Consider the following 20,186-nt stretch of genomic DNA (forward strand, 5'->3'; position numbering starts at 1 on the left):
TTCACCTCTATGGGCCAAGTTAGGCAATTCTTTTGGCTTCTTAGATGTCTTACTTATAATCAACCACACAGTGTTGACATTTTGTTTTTGTTTGATTGGTTTTAGTCTGCCTGACTTCCTCATCAAGTTGTGGGATCCCTCACGCTGGGGTCCATGCTATAATTCTGCATCTATCACCTGGCACCCACTACAGTCAGTTAAAAATTTCTTGTACAGTTGGAAGAGAGAGTAAAATCAACATTCAGTATAAAGTCTTATTGTTCAAAACTTCAAGAATTAGAAAGCAAACGCTGGTCCAATAGAAATTTCTTTGACTGATAAGAGACATAGTTTCACAAATTCCTTGGCTTATGACTTCATTGCAACATTTAGGCAAGAAAAGCACTTCCATTTCATGCACTAGGCACAGCTGGACAGATCCAAATTAAATTCAGACTTTCTGTTTCCCACAGAGAAAGGTTGTCTGTCATTCTTGTAGACCAAAGCCTGTGGTCATCTATGAGTTGAACGCTATGTGTTCCTGGTCACAGAGGGGAAGAGGACTATTGCTGCAAACACAAATGTCACTAGCTGTTATTGCATACTTATCATCACAAGTTGGGAGACCTAGAGGGTTATTTTCATGCACAGAAGAAGGATGCAGAGCAAACTTCCTTCTACAATGGGAGGAGGTAAGTTGCCAATAACCATATAACAGTAGCCAAACAAACAAAAGAGTGATATAAAGAATCTATCAAACTACTTGCTAAAAAGAACTCCACCCATGTAAGATTGCTCCAAATGTAGCATTACATAGAAATGCCGGTTGTAAAGTTCCATTCCAATGCACTACAAAGACCTTCTTACTCCTCCTTTGGCTACACGATGTTCCATTCTCAACAGCTATGGCAGACTTTTGGTGAAAATCAAGGGTCTTCCCATTATATCCAGAGGAAAAGCCAGAGATCTTAGATGGCTCACAATAATCACAGGAACCATCCCTCATTATATTTATGAAGAGTGGGGAATTGAGGCCGTTAGTTGATCCAGGGTTTCACTATGTACCCTAGGCTGGCCTCAAACTTTTCAGACCTTTCTCTTTCTGCCTCCAGGGTATAAGGATTACAGGCTTATACTACCATTATCTTTCTAATCTCATTTCCTCCGAGGACACTTTTAATAATCCTAGAACATGTCAAGAACAGCCTAGCAGTCCTCATTGCCAGAAATGTTCTTTCCAAACACCCATTCTGATCTCATCTCTTCTTAAACATCATCTCCTTAAAGAACCCCATTATATATCCTGCTTATTTAAGATCTTGACTTACCTGTCCCATTGTCTCAGCTTATTCTACTTATCCTTCCTATAACAGTTCTATCATTTGTCTGCCTTCTTCATTGTCTAGCTTCTTCCAAGAGGAAGTAATAAGCCCCTCCAAAACAAAGATCTTTGCTTTTATATTCACTGGGAGTATCAGTTGTGGCCAGTAGTGCTTGATACAAGCAGACATTCAATAAATATTATTAAATAAATGAATATCTCATAAGGATTCCTTCTCTTTACCTTGGTCTTTTCTTGAGCTTTGTATATACTCAGCATTTACCTTAGAATTACATGATGTAGAGATGTCTGAAGCTTTGGTGGGAAGTGAACTTGGTCATTTTTCTCATACTTCAATAGCTAAGTATGTTATTTAGTGGTGCTAACACACAGGGAGCTACATATAGTTGGATATAATAGGTTGATTGTTGCCTGAAAAAACTACAGTAGTTATAGAATGTTCATCACTGTTTGGTTGGATTCAAAGTGCCAGTGGGTCAGAAATCACATCAGAATGCCAGAAGGCATAGAGTGGCACAAATCAAATACCAAGTAATTGATCACTAAATTTATTTTTTAATAGCACAGTCAGATTCCCACCTGCTAATACTTCTGTTTAAGAAAAACATCATTTGGAAAAAGAAAGGCTGAGTTTGGCAGAGATGGTAGTTTACATTCCATTGTTGGCTAGTTCCTGAACCCATGGAATGTGTCAGAACAGGATTCAGGCCATAAAGAAGATGGCAGTGCTTTGACTAAACACTGCCTCGGGGGAAGTATATCCTCACTGATACATTTTGTAGTAAGTGTCACATATGTGTTGAATGTCATCTTTGAAAAGCCTCTTCTCCATGTGGTAATGCCTGGCTTTATACCTAGCACTTGGGATGTAGAAGAAGGAGAATCATGGGTTCCAGGCCAGACACTGTCTTAAAACACCAAGAGCCAAATGTCAGTGCATCACTCCTATAATTCTAGCTACTCAGAAGGCTGGAACTTGGAGGATTAACATTTGAAGCCAGCCTGGACAGAAAAGTAGGGAGACCCCATCTCTAAAATAACGGCAAAAATCAGTGTTGGAGTTGTGGCCCAAATGGTAGAGCAAGAAACCAAGCCAAGAAACTTGAGGTCTGGAGTTCACACTCTAGTTCTACTGGCATAAAAAAAAAACCCACAGAATCAACAACAAATCAATCCCCTGTCATACTCCATAATTGCTTTTTGAAGGCACATGAGTGAAGGAACTCCTTCCTGTACATGATTCCAAGCTGGGCACCTAACACATGGTCCTCATAACTAATTTAAGCCTTTGAACTCTCCCAGCCCTCCTCCATGGTGGAAAGTGAGTAAGGGGATTTGTCTGACACTACAACAGGTCCACACCATATTTGTATGTACAGAAAGATGGGACACACAGGGCAAAGACTCAGCCAGGGCTGTGGATTCAGGATCCCATGCTTGCTGCATCAACTGATCACAGAGACCCTGCTAGATCTGAATTTCCTCAGTCTCCCTGAACAGACCATCTGTGAATCAATAGATAGAGGCAATCAAAGCAGCTGCTGCCTCCAACAGCTGCACACCAGGGTGAGGTCAGGAGCACCTGCAAGGTCTATTGAGACAGTGCCACTCTCCAGCTCCCCACACCCAGCCGGGCCCACTCAGCAGGCTGAAGACAGGGCCCAGAAATCTCCTTTAAAGATATCCAGGTGATGCAAAGATAGGCCATGCTTTAAGTGTCATCTTTAAATTGCAATTCACCTACTGAGAGGCTCTTGTTTAGTATTTTAAACATTGGATTTGTCCTTGGGACTATTAATCTGTTCATTCGTACAAGTGGTCTCTATCGCTTTGAATTCATTTATCCCTCTCTCCCTTCCTTTCTACACTTTTTATTTTTCTTGGTAGTGCTAGGGATTGAACTCAGGGCACTGCACTTACTAGGCAGGTGCTCTACCACCTGAAACACAACTCCAGTCACCCAACCCTCTGGAGTTTTGAATCGTGTATTAGGCAAGTTCACCTCATTTACCATTATTATTGTTGCTGAAGCTATTGTTAATTTATGGGATAATTAATTTTAAAAAAAGATTCTGCAACCACATGTCTGTAATGAATGTGGACTTTCTTTTCCCAGGGTATTTCATTTAAAGCTGTTGGAACATCTGAGTGGCTAGTCCCTTCTTCTGTGTCAGAATACACACCACTGCCACGAACATTCAGGTGCATGAGAGGTGCACATGGCCCCACAGACCCCGATCTGCCTCCAGCTGCTGCCTGCACCTCCTTGGAATGGAAAATGGTTCACACAAGGTGACACGGATGGCTCTAGAGCTGCCTGGCCTGAGTGACTCCACTTAACAAGTGTTCAGAATCAGCATGGAGAAATTCACCCTGACCCTGGATGATTGCCCCCTGGCATTTGCTCACTTACATTTTTATTCAATTACTATTTCTAAGAACAGAGACAAAAAAAAAAAAAAAAAAAAAAAACCACAGGGCCCGACTGCTCAGTCGCCTTGTCTTGCATGGAGGGTCAGAGAGGGGTCTGCAGACTTTTCCCACAGTCCTATCAGCTGAAGTAGAGATGGAAAAGCCCCCAAGTTCAGGGAGCCCCACATGGAACTTGTGCCTCAGCTCCATACACTCTCTGAGATGCTCCTGACTTTCTCAGACATGTGGAGGAGTGGGATGTGTTTCTAGGTTTCCAATCTGCCAAAGGAAAGGGAAAACTTACAGGAATTAAGTGATGGAAAACAACCCTAAGCAAAAGGGAGTGTCTGAAAAGAAAAACCAATCAAAGAACCAGGAAATGCCTCTCAACATTACTACAGGAGGATGGGAAGGATAAGAAACCTGGACCAAATTATAGGCATGGAACTTAAAAGAGAAAGGGGCTGGAAAGCAAAGGCAAGGGCAGGCAAGTTTGGGGTCTCCATGACAAGACAGAAAACATTTGGGTGACACCTGAATTCAGGTGTTGGCATCACCATCATGGGTCAGCTCCATGACCAAGGACAAGATAGTTCCCTCTCCAAATCACCACAACTTTCTAAAAAAAAAAAATGGATATGGTCATTAAGATTGGTTATTTATTTATTGTGTGTGTGGGTGCGCGTGTGCATGTGCGTGTGGCTGTGAGCACTGGGCTTGAATTTAGGGCCTGGATGCTGTTTCTTAGCTTTTTCACACAAAACTGGTGTTCTAGCACTTGAGCCACAGCTCCACTTCTGGAGCTGTTTGGGTAGTTAACTGGAGATAAGAGACTCAGGGACTTTTTTTTTTTTTTTTTTTTTTTGCCCTGGCTGGGTGGCATCAAGCTTTAATCCTTGATTCTCAAATCTCGGCCTCTTGCGTGGCTGGGATTATAGGAGTGAAGCACCTGGCTGGGATTACAGGAGTGAAGCACGGAGCCAGGTGGAATGATAATTTCCTGACCAGCCAATGTGTGCAGGAACAGGGTGTGTGTCATAAGTGCCAGTGACTTGGGTGACGTTCAACAAACCTTTCCCGGGCTGGGAATATGTCCTAGTGGCAAGAGTGTTTGCCCCATATACAGGAAGCCCTGGGTTCGATTCCTAAGTACCACATATATAGAAAATGGCCAGAAGTGGCGCTGTGACTCAAGTGGCAGAGTGGTAGCCTGGAGCAAAAAGAAGCCAGGGACAGTGCTCAAGCCCTGAGTTCAAGCCCAGGACTGGCAAAAAAAAAAAAAAAAAAAAAAACCAAAAAACCTTTTCCTTTCCAAAAAGCTACTCCATGAGTGACCAGACATTTAATCCTTGGTTTAGAGTGTGACATAAAATTAAAAATTCAGAGCTGGAAAACCTAAGCAGAGCTTTAAAAGCATGGATTGAATCTTTCATTCTTTTATTTATATATCCATTTCTAGCCACTTTGAGTGCTTCTCTACTTAAATAAATGCATAGTATTGATTGAGTCTGGTAGGTTGATTTTTTTTTTTTAATCTTTTGAGGGAGAGGCCCTGGTTTGGGGCACTGTCAAAAAAAGTACTACACTGATTGTTAAGAAGTGAAATTGGGCATGGAGAGTTACAGAATAAGGGACAATAAAACCATCTCCCTTGTTCCTGTCCAGTACATAAGTCAAGCCTCATCAGAGACCTCAAAATCAATGCCAATGCTAGGATTGTGTGTGTTTCTTTTCCTCCTGAACATGATTTGGGAACAACTTAGCTGCTGATTTCCTGAAGTGCTAGGGTCACTCAAGTCCTAGGGTCACTCAAGTGCTGTGGACCCATTGCCCAGCATACAGTAGCCATTGGATATAAGCTGGTGGAATTGATTTACGCTCCAAAGCAGAAAACAGACCTTTATTTCCAGTGCTCCTCAATCTAACACACAGTCTTGTCTCTGATGAGCTTACTCTTGGTTTGGGAGGTCAGCAGAAGCTGGTGTGAGCAAGGGGCAAGCTCCCAGGCCCAGTCGGCTGAGGGCCTGACTCATGACAATCCATTTTATCATGTAATGCATACATGTCAACATAAATCTCACAAATAATGGCATGACACGCTCATAGATCTCCTTCTGGAATGCAAAGGAGAGGAACTTTTTGTTTTTAAACTTTGGTTCCATATAAGAAACATTAATTGAATGGAATTAGGAAGGATGAGGTGCTGAGTGGAGTTGGAGAGGGGAAGAATGATGAAAGGCATGCTATTGATCAAGATGGACTGTACTTTCAACTGACATATAGAATCTGAAACCCCTTTGTAGAACTATGTAAAGATATCATTAATTAATTAAATATACATTAAGTAGTACTATGTACTACTATGTAAGCAACTACAGATACAAGTAAGAGATAAAAAGGGACCTTCCTTTAACATTCAAGCCATATTCTTGGACTTTCCAAAGCAGCACCTGCCATGGAGGTCAAAGTTCACCATTTAAAAATTTCCCTGACTATGGAACATCTGTCATACACCCACAAGGCATTCTGCTATCAAGGCATAGTATTACTTCCAAATCACTCAGTAATTTCATTTTCCTCATGAAACTCTAATCTGAAAACTTCTAGAATATTCATAATGGTTGAGCTACCAGGCTGCATTTCCAAATCTCATCTCACCTCTGATGACTTCTCCCCTGGAAACAAATCATAAAGAAGGACTTGATAGCACCGTGTGAAAGGAGGAATAAAGCGGACGAGTGTACTCACCAAGGTACCCACAGAGCACCTGGGACTGTCTCGTGCACAAGCTGCCCACAGAGCCAGAGCGTGTTGTAACAACTGGGCAGACAGCTAGGAGTTTTAAAAAGCACAGTCATTAGCTATTGTACCGAAGAGAGGCCTGGCACAGAACTATACAAAGATTCAAAGTTGAAGAGAGACTCATGAATGTCCTTATCATCCACCCCCTCCCCTGGGAATACAGAGTCCCTGCTACCCATGTCAGGGGACTCAACATTCAGGATCCACGAAGGGGGCTGACCCCTCATCCCCTGGCAGTCAGATTCCCAAGTTCAGGTTCTCCTTCAACATGCTCTGGCACTAAAGTAATTGTGTACAACTTACATACTGAAATGGGGAAATAAATAAGATAGAATGTATTAAAGATGAATTAGAAAGGCCTCTAGTACCTCCCTCCTTTGACAAGACAGCCTGCTGGTGAAGGGAAAAAAAAATACTGAGTTCTCATTTGGCTGGCCTAGATTTCAGTTCTTGAAACCACCTGTCAGCATTTGTAAATTGCATTGTGAAAACTCTCTCTTGAGTGAGTCAAAAATACAAACTCTATTGGTTTGGAGCTGCTTAACTACATTTTCAAAAGCTAGAGCTCTTTGAAATCCATTCATTAAATGTATCTTCTGCCCAAGAGTAAGTCCATCCAGAAAACTTGGATTTCACTTTCTTTTAAAGTAACAGCAAACAAATTTTGACATTGCTTACCTTATTCTTAGAGAAGAAAATATACTACAAAAATATAACCTGAGCCAGGCACTCAGTTACTCAGGAGGCTGACATCTGGAAATTGCAGAAAAGTCCATGAGATTCATCTCTACTTAACCAGCAAAAAGTCAGCAATAGAGAAATTACTCAAGTGGTAGAGCACCACCATTGAGCAAAAAAAGCCAAATGAAAACTTGAGGACCTGAGTTCAAGCCCCAGTACCAGCAGAAATAAAATCAATCAATCAAACAAACAAACAAATAAAATAACCTCAGAAGGAAGAGAGTCTAAGGGCCTTCTGAGTATTGAAAAGCCTTCCTATCATGGGAAGTATTTTCACAGCTGTGGATGTTCAATCACTGATCTCCTTGAATTCCGGAATCTGAATTTACTCAAACCTCTGTATCTACAAGATGAAACACAGTTTATCTACAATAAAACTGAAATGTTATATTTAAAAGGTGGCTCAAGAATGCAATTATATTCATTATCTGACAGTGGTGATAAAATGAACACCAACTACGTCTCGTGCCTGGTGTAATACAATTCTTCTTGCACACATTTTGATTCTATGCACAACTTCTATTTACCCAGAAGTAACACTGCCACTATTCAAGCCTGAATGAACCTTGAACCTTCTTTTGACAAAAGACAAAGGTATCAAAGATCCCACCCTCAATTATTTTTTTGCCAGAATTTTGCCTCTTACCGCCCAATTTTAAAATGGAGATTGGTAGCTTTTCCCATACCCCATAACTTACCCATCCCCAACATTCAGCCCAGTAATCCCACACATGTATGGATTACACCTTCTAGAAAGAACATTGTATACTTTCTAGACTAATTTTTTTTTGTGCCAATACTGGGGCTTGAACTTGAGCCTAGGTGCTGTCCCTTAGCTTTTACAGCTTTATATTTGGCTTTTGGGTAGTTAATTGGAGATGAGTCTCATAGACTTTCCTGTCCAGGCTGGCTTTGAACTGAGATCCTGAGATCTCAGCCTCTTGAGTAGATAGGACTGTCGGCCTTAGTCACTGGCACTGGCTGGAACTTTCTTTAATTGAGATACATGGCTCTGCACAGCCAATGTGGCATGGTAGCCAGAGTCTCAGTAGGAGGGTTTCCATGAGAAGGGAGGCTGTCAGATTGTCTCCATAGGCTGATTCCAGCTCCCAAACATTGCCATGAATAAGCAGCCATACTGTTTATTTTTAAAGCTCTCACTACACTCTGATGAAAAGAAAACTCTCTCTCAAAAAAAAAATATGAGTCACCCAAGACAGGAAGCTACACTGGGTATATAGGTATAAACTATTTAATCACAAGATTCATAAGTCAAACAAAGACTTCTCATTCATATCTGACCTTTAAAAAGAGATGCTGAAATTTATCCTGAATCAAAGAATATAACTAGAGACAGAGAATAAAGAGTGTGTTGCTTGGTTCACAATGCTGTTTCTTTCAATTATGGCCCAATGCATTTCTTGGGGGTAGAAGGGTAGTGAGTGTGTGTGTGTGTGTGTGTGTGTGTGTGTGTGTGTATTTAAGTTCTTTTCCTGCGAAACAGCACTTTCTTCAGGCCAGTGTATGTTGTACTACCTATGACCCAGCAATTTCACTCCTAGGCATTTATCCAAAAGATTACAAACCTGGTTACAGTAAAGTCACCAGCACAACCATGTTCATTGTAGTACTATTCACCATAGCCAAGGTTTGGAATCAGCCCAGGTGCCCCTCAGTGAATAAATGGATCAAGAAAAAGTGGTATATATACACAATGGAATTTTACTCATCCATTAGAAAAAATGATACTGTACTATTTGTAAATAGATAAAAAGCCTTGTAAAAATTTATGTTAAGTGAAGTAAGTCAGACCCAGAGAGACAAAGGATCCATGTTTTCTCCTATATGTGGATTTAGCTTATAGACTTATATTGGGTGGAATGAAGTGTACACAAATGTATAAACAAAAGTATGGTAGATTCAGGGGAAAATTCACTATAATACCTTAGAAAGGCAAAGTCAAGATTCAACAAAATAAACAACAGCAAGTTGATACCCGAAAGGGGTGGGATGGGTCAAGAGGAAAAGGGAGGATAAACGAAGAAGAGAAAAGCAGTCAAGAATTCAGTATGTATCCTATCAAATTAAGGGTGAGGGAAGGGATGGATAGAGGAAGGATGCCTAAGAATTTTGAAAGGGGTAGTGTTGATCAAGTCCCATTGTGTTCCTACACTGCTTTGTTAAGTGGAAAGTCCTCTGTACAACTAAAGATAATTTTTAAAATTAGTAGAAAAGAAAAACAAGAAGGGAGATACTTTCTATATATGGAATTCAGATCCCTGACATGGCCCAAGGTCCCCTAGGTCATTAAAGTCTGTGTGGGAACAAAGTGAGTTAACTGTTGTTGTTTGCAATTTCCAGTATGCAGTCCTTAAGTAGCCACCTTTGGTTTGCTTTGATGTGGCTATAAAAATTTCAGTGTTAAAACCTTGCCTTGGGGGGCTGGTAATGTGGTTTAATGGTAGAGTGCTTGCCTAGCATGCATGAAGCCCTGGGTTCGATTCCTCAGTACCACATAAACATAAAAACCAGAAGTGGTGCTGTGGCTCAAGTGGTAGAGTGCTAGCCTTGAGCAAAAGAAGCTCAGGGACAGTGCTCAGGCCCTGAGTTCAAGCCCAGGACTGGCAAAAAAAAAAAAAAAGGCGAACAGTACATTTCTTTTTGGACAATGAGGTGATGACTAGTATAACTAAGCAACTATAGCATGAACCCTAAAAGTACTGTGTTTTTAACCTGTAATGACTAAGCTAAGAAATATACTAATTACAACCAATGGGGTTATTTTTCTTGATCACTGGTTGGATTGCTTTAGGTCAAATGAGGTTTTTTTTATAAAGTGGTTCATGATGCAGAGCACCTGTGGTTCATGTCTGTAATTTTAGCTATTTGGAGGCTGAGTTCTGAGGATTGCAGTTTGAAGCCAGTCTGGGCAGGAAGGTCCATGAGACTCTTATCTCCAATTAACCACTAAAATGCTGGAAGAGGAGCTGTGACTCAAGTAGTACAGCACTACCATTAAGCATAAAAGCACAAGGACAGTGCCCAGGCTCTGAGTTCAAGTCCTAGAACCAGCACTGAATAAAAAGAAAAAAAAAAAAAAGAAAGGCTATCTAAATTATAAGCCACACAAAAAAATTATAAGTCACCTGGATCAGTGATTCTCAACCTTTACCATACAAAATAATTCCTTGTGTGACCCATTATAAATAGATCCCCAAGCCTTTGTCTCCACCACTATCTAGATTATGCTTTTCAGGTGGGCTCTAGAAAACTTGCACCTGGCTAGGAATGCCGTATGATCCTCACACAGGTGATTTAGAAACAATGAATGGTGTTTACTGCCATTAAAAATTCTCCATAAGGATGGGTTCAAATTAACTCCTAACCACCTGAGTCTTCCCTTCCTCTTCACACAAACATGTATAATTTAGTGCTCTTGTGACTGCAATTCTATAAGCAGATACTGCTGATTCCTCCTAATGGGAAATTATAATGAGTTTCTACTGTCTTTTAGAGAATTGCTGTAACTGTTACTGAAAATGAAAAAATTGGTCCAAATATATAATGATCTAGGGTCAGCTTGCCTTAAGACCTTCTTTCTAGAATCTGAGTACTTGGACAAAGATTTATGAAAGTAGACATCATTTCATGCATACTACTCATTACTGATGGTGATACCTTTCTGACACTGAAAATCTTCTGAAATGCTTCTAAGACAATCATACATCACCTGAATTCACACATTAAAAAAAAGTACAAGCTTAGTAGGAATAAAAAGTGGGGATTCATGGATCTAACTGATGACTTAAGTCATTCAACAATCTAAGGCTTATTACTACAAAGAAGTACAATAACTGACTGAAGGACTAATCAGACCAATGTGACTTAAAAAATGACTCAAGATGTCTCACATGGAAACAAATGGCAGCAACTTAATATTGTAGAATTTAAAAGACAGCTCTAAAGGTGAGACCATATAGCCCCTCAGGCAATGGCTAGAATTCAACTTTGCCTCTGACTGGCCACTTCTAGGTACAAGTTGGGATCTCAGAAGCTCTTTCCTTTCTCTGGTCCCTGTCCTTACCCTGCAGAGCTTAAATGCTGAGATGTGACTGCATATGAAAAGATTGGCCAACAGAAAGCCTTTGGCCTAGCTCCCTAGTGGTCCAGTTGTGAGGAGTTAGAAAATCGTACGAGCTTTCCAAGAGGATGGTTCCTCCAGCAAATCTCCCTCTTCTGCAAAGAAATGTCCTCTGTCTGTGATGAGTTTGTTTCCTTTCTAAAGTAGAATCAGAAAAATTAGTCACTTTTTTATGTGAGTTGCTAAGCCAGCAGCTTAACAACAAGAGTTGTTAATAAATACAAGAACAGAAATTATTCTAGTGATATTTTCCCAATGTCAGAGCAGAAGTGAAAAGAATGGCAAGAAAATGAATGGTCATATAAACATATAAACAAGACCCCTTCCCAATGGAAGGAATCTGGAAGAGACAGAATAATCTGTTATAAACAGCCTATGAAGCACAAATGAATGAATAACAAATACACTGCAATGAATACTAAACTTAAAAATTAAATTATATTTCCCAGAATGTTCCTTCTCATTTTTGTTTTCACAATAATAAATATTATGGCGTTCCTAAAAAATCCATGCTCACTTTTTTTTCCAGGTAGAAAGATGTGAAATGAGTGCTTGACTTGTATCTTTCTCAGAACTAACCTCTACATTCTTGTTGGGAAGAAGTAACAAATAAGGATTCTTACAACAGCCTAAAGTTATGAATGAATGGCGATCTGTAAACTAGCTTGTCAAGAAAGATGTGGTATTTGTCAGTGTGCTGTGGGTTAGAGAGAAAGCCAGACGAACAGAGCCAAGATCTAAATCACAGCACTTTCCTTTTCCTTTCATGAGCCGGGATAGATGCTACAGAATCGTCTGAAACAAACAACTCTACAAGGGCACTCCTATTCTCAAATAGCTGCTCCATGACTTTTCTTTCAATAAAAAAAGTCATGTCTCTTCTCCAGGAATAACCTGCCTCTCAGTTACCAGCCCAGAAAGGGCCAGGAAGGCCTGGGGCAAGAAGGCCACTCACCCTGGGAACTGAGAGTGTGGAATAGGCTAGTGTGAGAGAAAACAGCTGCCTGTGGAGGGTTGGCAATGCATTCAAACTATTTTCAGAAGGTTTGGGCTTCACAACATCCAGAAAGCATTTTCCATCTGCCTTCAGTTTCTCAAGTCACTGTGGTTAAAGGAACATCTCAGCCAAACATTTCCAACTTACCAGGCATAACAAATGCAAGTGCTCTATTTAAGAGAACGAAGGGATGGTCCCAGTCCACACAGGACAGCTTTCTCAGTACCATGAAATTTTCTCTTCCTCTAAAGGGTACTAAGCCCACCACTTCTTAGGCCAAAGTTTTCTGGTAGCAATGACATGTCCCTAGGTTGTCCCTAGAAAGCCCAGACGCTAATAACTCACTGAGAGAAAACATTCCATTGCCAACAGTGACCCAAGACCCTTAGGATGGCTGCTTCTTTCTGCTATTATTACCACTCAGGTTTTCATTTCCCCTCTTCACATCCTTTGGTGTGTTCCCTGAACAGTCTGGCTCTTCCTCTCCTGGAACTTCGTCTTTGAGATTTCTCCCTAATGTTATTTCATAGGTATAACCTGACAGCTCACTGCACCAGAAATGAAGTTAACCGGAGTCTAACATAGCTTCCAGACAGGGCTCATCTTTGGAGCCAAATGTCCTGATTCCTTCAAAACAGAGACTCCAAGCTGGGCTCCAGAGGCTTACACCTTTAATCCTAGCTACTCAAGAGGTAGAGAGCTAAGGATCAATTGGAAGCCAGCCTGGGCAGAAAAGTCCCTGTGAGACTGTTATCTCCAACTAGCCACTCAAAAACTAGAAGCAGAGCTATGGCTCAAAGTGGTAGAGTGCTAGCCTTGAACAAAAAGAGTTCAGGGACAGCGGCCAGGCCCTGAGTTCAAGCCCAACAAAGGAAAAAAACCATGACACAAACAAACCAGCCCAGAGACTCTCCTGGATGGAGTGGGAATCTGTGAAGAGGGCTGGGAACAGGCCCACAAATGTCAGAAGCATCTGCTAGAATGCTTCTTTGTTTTCTTATCTTTCTTTACAAATGAAGAAACTGAGGCCTAGTCATATGAAGGGGCCTCCACCCTGGCTACAAAGCCAATAACAGCAGAGCCAAGATCTGATATCAGTGGGACCATTCTGGTAACTTGCACTGAGAGAGCCAAGCTGCTAACCAAACCCAACCACTTATTAACAGATGCCAAAGGCCTGTAAGACTTCCTGTCATCGTGCTACCATTTCCCTTCCAGCCTCTGAGCTAGTTTAGGTGCTGTTGCCTTTCTTTTTGGACTTTGTATGATTCTAAAGTCTTATTCATTGCACAACACCATTCTGCCTTCCCAAATAACTCTCTGAAAAAGACAAAAAATGCTCTACATGAACATTTGTGAAGAAGAAAACAAAACAAAAAACTTAGGGAAGGAAAATATCCAAACCAGAAATAGGTGAGTTGGTTCACTCTTATAATCCCAGCTACTCAGGAGGTATAGGTAAAACGTACTGGAGTTCAAGGCCAGCCCAGGCAAAGTTAGTAGGTTTCTATGTCAAAAAGAAAAATACAAACCAAAGGACTATGAGTATAGTTCAAGTGCTAGACACGCACGAACAAGATCATGGATTCAATATTCAATATTGCAAAAAATTAAAAACCATAACCAGAGTGTTGATAAATCTCAAGTTTTATGTCAAGCAGACATAAAAGAGAGACATAAAAGTTGAATATGTTGGGGACAAGAAAAAAGATCCGAGCTTTGTGCAGGACTTCCATGGTACCTATCAGGTACATTTATCCTGACGTTGCAATGAATAGGTCATCCCTGAATCTCCTGTGCAGACACTTAGGACACACAGAGCCTTTGGGTGGGTCACTCCTGTTCTACAGAGAATGCTCATTCACTTGTCAAATATGGACTGATCAAAGAACTATGGAGAGATTAAACTTGATTCTTGCTTTAATGATGATTATACACTAAGGAAGAAGGAAGCCCAGAATACAATAGCAAAGGAAAGAGGCAAAGACACACAGCACAATACTAAGACTTCAAAGGAAAATCCAATTCAGTATGACTAAGAAAATTGAGATCTTCACTCAAAAACTGGAAGTGGCATTGTGGCTCAGTTGGTAGAATGTTACAAAGAGGCTCAGGGACAGTGCCCAGGCTATGAGTTCAAGTCCTACAACTGACAAATAAATAAATAGATAAAAAGAAAACTGAGGTCTCTCAAGGAGGTAGTTTCTTTCTAACTCTAGAAGAAAGTTTAAAGGATGTCAAAGATTATCACCCATTGAAAGAAACAGAAGAAACAAAGGCTCAGCCTCATACAAATAAATGTCCCATTTGGGTGAAGGCCAAGACAAAGTGGCAAGAATACGGCTTTCAGGTAGGAATTTAATAAAATGAGGAACTACACAAAAGAGAAGACCCAGACTTTGAAAGGTTTTAGATGTGATCCAAGAAAATTCATCTTCAGACTACTAAACTCTCAAGACTGTCATATATGGTAGATTTCCAGCCCTGCCATTCTCCATGCCCCGCCCATGAGTGGTAAAAGCCACCCAGAGAATCCGGAGCAAGGGAACCAGACCCACTGAGTAGAACATACAAAGGAAAGAATGAGATCCCAAGACATCCTAGTTCCTGGGAATCACCCCCAGGGCATCACTTTGAATTATGTTTCAAGACTCTAAAGCCAGATCCTGTTTTATGATCAGTGGGATTTTGGAGGCAACTGGAGTGAGAGTGCTTCTTTTGTAGTCCATAAAATAACAGTGCATCTGAAAGTAAATGGTGTTTGCAATTTAGTGAATAATGGCTGCCATGCAAAGGCCTACTAGGTGCCAGAGTAGCTGCACCAGTGCTTACCTAGTACCTGACATGGATCCTTTACAATCTCAGCAAGCAAGTAGCCCAGTGAAGAAACTGTAGCCCTGTACACTAACAGCCTGCCATCTTACACGAATGAAGGAGTGTATCAAACAGGGCCATGCTTAAGTATTTGCCCAACAAAAAGATGGTCATTCGGCCAAGGCGAAAGGCCTGAAGACATCGTGGATTGTGAGGAAGACTGAAGGTGTGCATATGCAAAGTCAAGGCCATCCACACAATGCCCAGAGTAATGGGGGAGGAAGAGGCTGTAGAGCCACTCACTCACTTCTGGCTTTGAGAGGCTAAAACTGAAACAAAACAACCACCCACCCAAAGCAGCTTATGATTACAGCAAGATGCAGATTTCTTCTAAACAAATGGCAGAAGCAAACCTTTCAGTCTAAACAAACCCATCAAAGAATCCCCAACATGTTATTAAATTTAAAATAAAATACCTGCAGCACACTGAATTCCAAAGTTAAAAAACTATCTTTGTTTAAAAAAAAAAATTTAAGTGCACCATATGTTTTCTAAATGACAATGGAAACATTTGTTTATCTCCGGCAGAGCCACATTTCATCGAGTTGCTGAGAATCTGCAAATACACCCTTAAGCAGAACTGCCTGAGCAGAGCAAGCACATCTGGTAAATTGAAATTCTCTCTCCAGGATCCAGCCAGGACCGGAAATGCTACAAGACAGCTGAAAGGGCTACCTTCAGAGAGTCATGCTTGCTATTTATCTCTGTCTTTAGCCTACAGTGGCCATAGGGAAGGAGTTCAACCCTAACAAGGCTCATGATACCTCTCTCATAGGGCCAGGTCTCTCCATTCCATTTTCCAGAGCCTTCTAATACTGCAGCCTGAAGTGTGTTGTAATCTCTGGGTGAAGGCCTAGGAGTTTGTGACCTCCTTGATTCTAACCCAGATTTGATGTGGCTTCAACAGTGAGTCATGAGTTCTTTATTCCCATCTCTGTTTCCTCTAGGAAAAAGGATCTGTCATGCTTTCATATCTTTATATGGAAGATGATGTAGGAGGTTACATCAGCGGGTCTGCACCAGGGAGAAGTCACCATTCACAAAGTGCAGCAGTTCTGAGCGCCACTGGGTCACTGTGGAGGTGCAGGGGGCTTCGGCCTATTGCAGGCGAGTCTGGTGAGTCTCCTCAGGAGAGAGATGAGGCTGATGGATTTCACTTAGCAGCAAATACTGCTTCCATTTTAAGCTGCGTATTTCCTTTCAAGGTTCTTTTCTAGTATGAAAAGTTTTAGTTTTAAAAGGGAGAGAATGTGGCTAAGTAAATGTGCCCACAACAGAGGTCAGATAAGCTATGATATTATAGAGATTGATCTGCTGTACATTAATAACTCAATCATTTTAGAAGCCAACCAGATCTGTCCTTGATATCTCTTTTCTATTTTACTCAGTTTCTCTCTGCCTATCCCCTTTCTATTTCTTACACTCTCACACAGACATAGGTAATCCATTTTTAAGCCACAAAATAAAAATGATACATAAAGTACAACTACTGCATCCTACTAAAAGTTCTTTTCATTGGAAAACTGGTCCAACAGACCAGCAATTTGTATACAGAAATATATATTCATGAATAGAATACTAAGTCACATTTCTCAAACCATACTGTTATTGCTATTCATTTAAAATCCCACAATTTCACTTAGAAAATCATAGAGGAAATAGAAAAGGAGATTGCAGTGTTATTTTCATTGCTTTGTATTAAATGTTTAGCATTCATGTGAAAGTTATAAGGAGAACCTCATGGTGATTTTCCAGGCTGTATATTTTAATCTGTCTCATTTGACATGATAGAATAAACCAACATGACTATTCACTATCTTTGCTTGGCTGGACTAAGGATTCCACTCTTCATTAATGCACACTGCTTATTTTATTTTACTTGAAAGGAAAATCCAAGATAATTCTTCATTTCCTTTTTCTGTATGCTGACTAATATCACTGCTGCTGACTGAAGCGACTAATGGATGGGCCAACATCATTAACTGAAGCTAAATGAATGAGAAATTCGGATCTTTTTAATTGAGGTGCCTTAAGGTCACAAGAATAGTCTACATAGCCTGCAGTAAATCATCCATACTACTCAGGTTTAAAGAACAGCACATTCTGATTATTCTCCTAACATTTTCATTTTAATACCATTTGACCCTAAAGATATTTTATTTCTGTTATTGCTCTTAAAAATGATACTGCTAACAGATTTCAGCTACCCATGATAAAACACCAGAATACCAGCACTTCTCACAGGGGGTATTACTGACATTTGGGGTTAGATAATTCTTTGGTAAAATCGGTACAAGGGAAGGAGGAGGGCTGTCTTAAACACACATAGGATGGAGAGAAACATTTCTGGCTTCTACCCAGAGAAGGCCAGTAGCATCACTCCCCTTCTAGTCATAACAGCCAAAGACGCTTCCAGACCCTGCCAACTGTTCCAGTGAGGTGACAGGGTGGGGAGAAGAGGAAAGTATGGTATAGAATCACTGCAACTAGAATTACACTACATGAAAACTGTGCTGTAGAGAATAGAGGCAAGGAAAACAGGTGTGGTAGAATACGCCTATAGTCACAGCATTCATGAGATGGAGGCAGGTGAATCACCAATTCGAGGCTGATCCGAACTTACACAATGAGAAAGATCTTGTTTAAGAAAAAAATAAATCAAGACTGGTGATGTGGCCCAGGATTAGCATTCCTTGTCTAGAATATGCAAGGCCCTGGGTTCAAGTCCTAGCACTGCAAAGGAGAAGAAAGAAAATGAATCCTTTTATTTTTTTACTGTCTTCAGCTTTATAGGTTTTAAATGTCAATTATTTGGATTCTTCCTATAAAGTTTCTCTCTCTGAAATTTCTAAAACCTTGTGCAGTTTAAGTCAATGTGTCTTGAATTTCAACTATCCACAGTCCAGAATTCCCATTGGGCAAACTATTGAGAAACGTCACCAGAACTCTGCTTTGAGCCTTAAACTAACAGCATGTGAAAAGATCAATATGAATAAATTCAAACCTAATCAGACCCCTTCTTCAAATGTTGACACAGTATTATTTATATCCCATAAATACATTCTTGACTAAAATTCATACTAGGAGCTTGGCACCTGGCCAGTTCTATTCATATTTACAATATTTATATAGCACACTCGGCCAAGGATAATATTTAAGATAAAATATGCCTGAGGGCATATACAATATCTCTTATACTTTTACTCTTAAATCTCCACATTGCTAAAAATATTTAAACTGAACTTTTTAAAATGTCCCCACAAAGGGCTATCAGCAATTGGTAATGATATATAGCTCATTGAGTATAATTAGAGCATATTTGTAATACTTGAGCTGAAGCCACTCCCTGAACACTAATAAGTTGGTGGTTTAAAAAAAAAATGAACCACTGATCTTTCCCATGCCTTCATCTCTGGAGCTTATGACCCTGGTCTGATTCACTGTAAGAAATGACAGGCACGCATACTCCCCTGTACCCACTCTGAGTGCTCAGTTCAAAGTGAGGCAGGAAAGTCCTGCATAAGGGTTAACTGTGATCAAAATCAACATTGCACTTTCAATTTGCTTTCAAAAGTATGGTGGAGTGAATATTTTTTCTTCCCCCCCCACCCTTTCTTAGGGGAAGAGTAGACTAAATTCCAGTACACTTAGAAAGTGCTGGAAAATCTGTTAGCATAGTTTCTATAAAATTCTGCACAGTCTTTACATTGTTATATCGAATCTACTGTTAATAAAGCTTTCTGCTCCCAAGCTTCCAGAAGAAACACAGGCTTCTTGGAGTGCATATTCTTGGTATGAAAAACTGAGAGTATATATATTTATATTCTAGGCTTATCAGAGATTTTAATTTACTTGGAGGCCAGGGTTGTAGAAATAAGGAGTATCCACACTTTGATCTTAGATGCCATACTTTGCAATCTTACTAATAACGTGGGGATGCTTTCCAATTTGTTCATAATCCTGATGCTGGGCCTCAGCTCATCTTCCTCTTTCAAACTGAGTTATGCTGGAGAGAACGAAGAATGAATGCCCTTGAGAGTGACTTTCTTCCTCCACCCCTATACAATAATGAGATCAGAACTCCCTGTGCTGCAAATGCCCTGGCAATCTATTTGATCTTTTGCACGCAAGCATTAAAGGATGCCATTCATGTCCTACATAACATACCTAGCTGTCTGTCCAAATATCAACAGAACCCATGCACACGCTACAGAAAGCCAAGTGATTCAACACTCCTTGCTCAGCCTCAATGGTTTTGGCCTAATTACAATGAACTTTCTTTCCTAATGTTTCCTTGGCTCTATTCCACAATAGAGAGCTTTACTTCTGGAAGAGCGGTGGAGAATAACCAGGCTGGAGTGCATTTACCAAGGACTATTCTGAATAGTGCCATAATTACAGTGATAAAATCACCCTTCTGGCCAGGATTTCATACATCTATGATGCCATTGAACAGAAAGAAAAGACAAAACAGCACAAGAAAGGTGGCCAGAAAGACTGGGGTTAGGCACACGGGCCCACATTCCTCGGCCATCAAGCACAAGATATGGCAAGTCACATAGCTACGACTTGTCAAACTAAAAATAAATATTAAAAAAGAAAAGCACCACCCTGCAATTAAAACTTCTAGGCTAAAATTACCAAGATGGCTGTATTATCTATTTAGGCAAGTCACAGAGACTTCACAAAAGCAGCCAGCAAGTATATAGGGCATGGGAAGGGGAGGAGAGAAGCAGCCAGCCAATGAAAAGTTTAAGACTTAGGACTTGGAATACACAACTGTTGAAGCAGATTTTATTTTTTCTTTTAGTTCTTCCTGGTATTTAACCCTCTCAGGTATCACTGGATGTTGCTGCTGCAGATTTTTCTTTTTTTCTTAAGAATTCTGAAATAATTTG

At 40.5% G+C, this 20,186-nt stretch overlaps 1 protein-coding gene across 2 annotated transcripts in view; it reads right to left on the reverse strand.

Annotated features, from left to right (window-relative positions):
* Positions 1 to 20,186, reverse strand: part of Tgfb2 (transforming growth factor beta 2) — an 81,707-nt gene that overhangs the window by 58,939 nt on the left and 2,582 nt on the right. Inside the window, exon 2 of one of the 2 annotated variants that reach the window (XM_048356642.1) lies at positions 6,482 to 6,565. The exons of the other annotated variant lie outside the window; for it this stretch is intronic. Coding sequence (XP_048212599.1) covers positions 6,482 to 6,565 — 84 coding nt within the window. The remainder of the gene's footprint in view (positions 1 to 6,481; positions 6,566 to 20,186) is intronic. 2 annotated transcript variants of the gene reach the window in all.

Source organism: Perognathus longimembris, chromosome 11 (assembly GCF_023159225.1).
Source record: "Perognathus longimembris pacificus isolate PPM17 chromosome 11, ASM2315922v1, whole genome shotgun sequence".
Taxonomy (NCBI): Eukaryota; Metazoa; Chordata; class Mammalia; order Rodentia; family Heteromyidae; genus Perognathus; species Perognathus longimembris.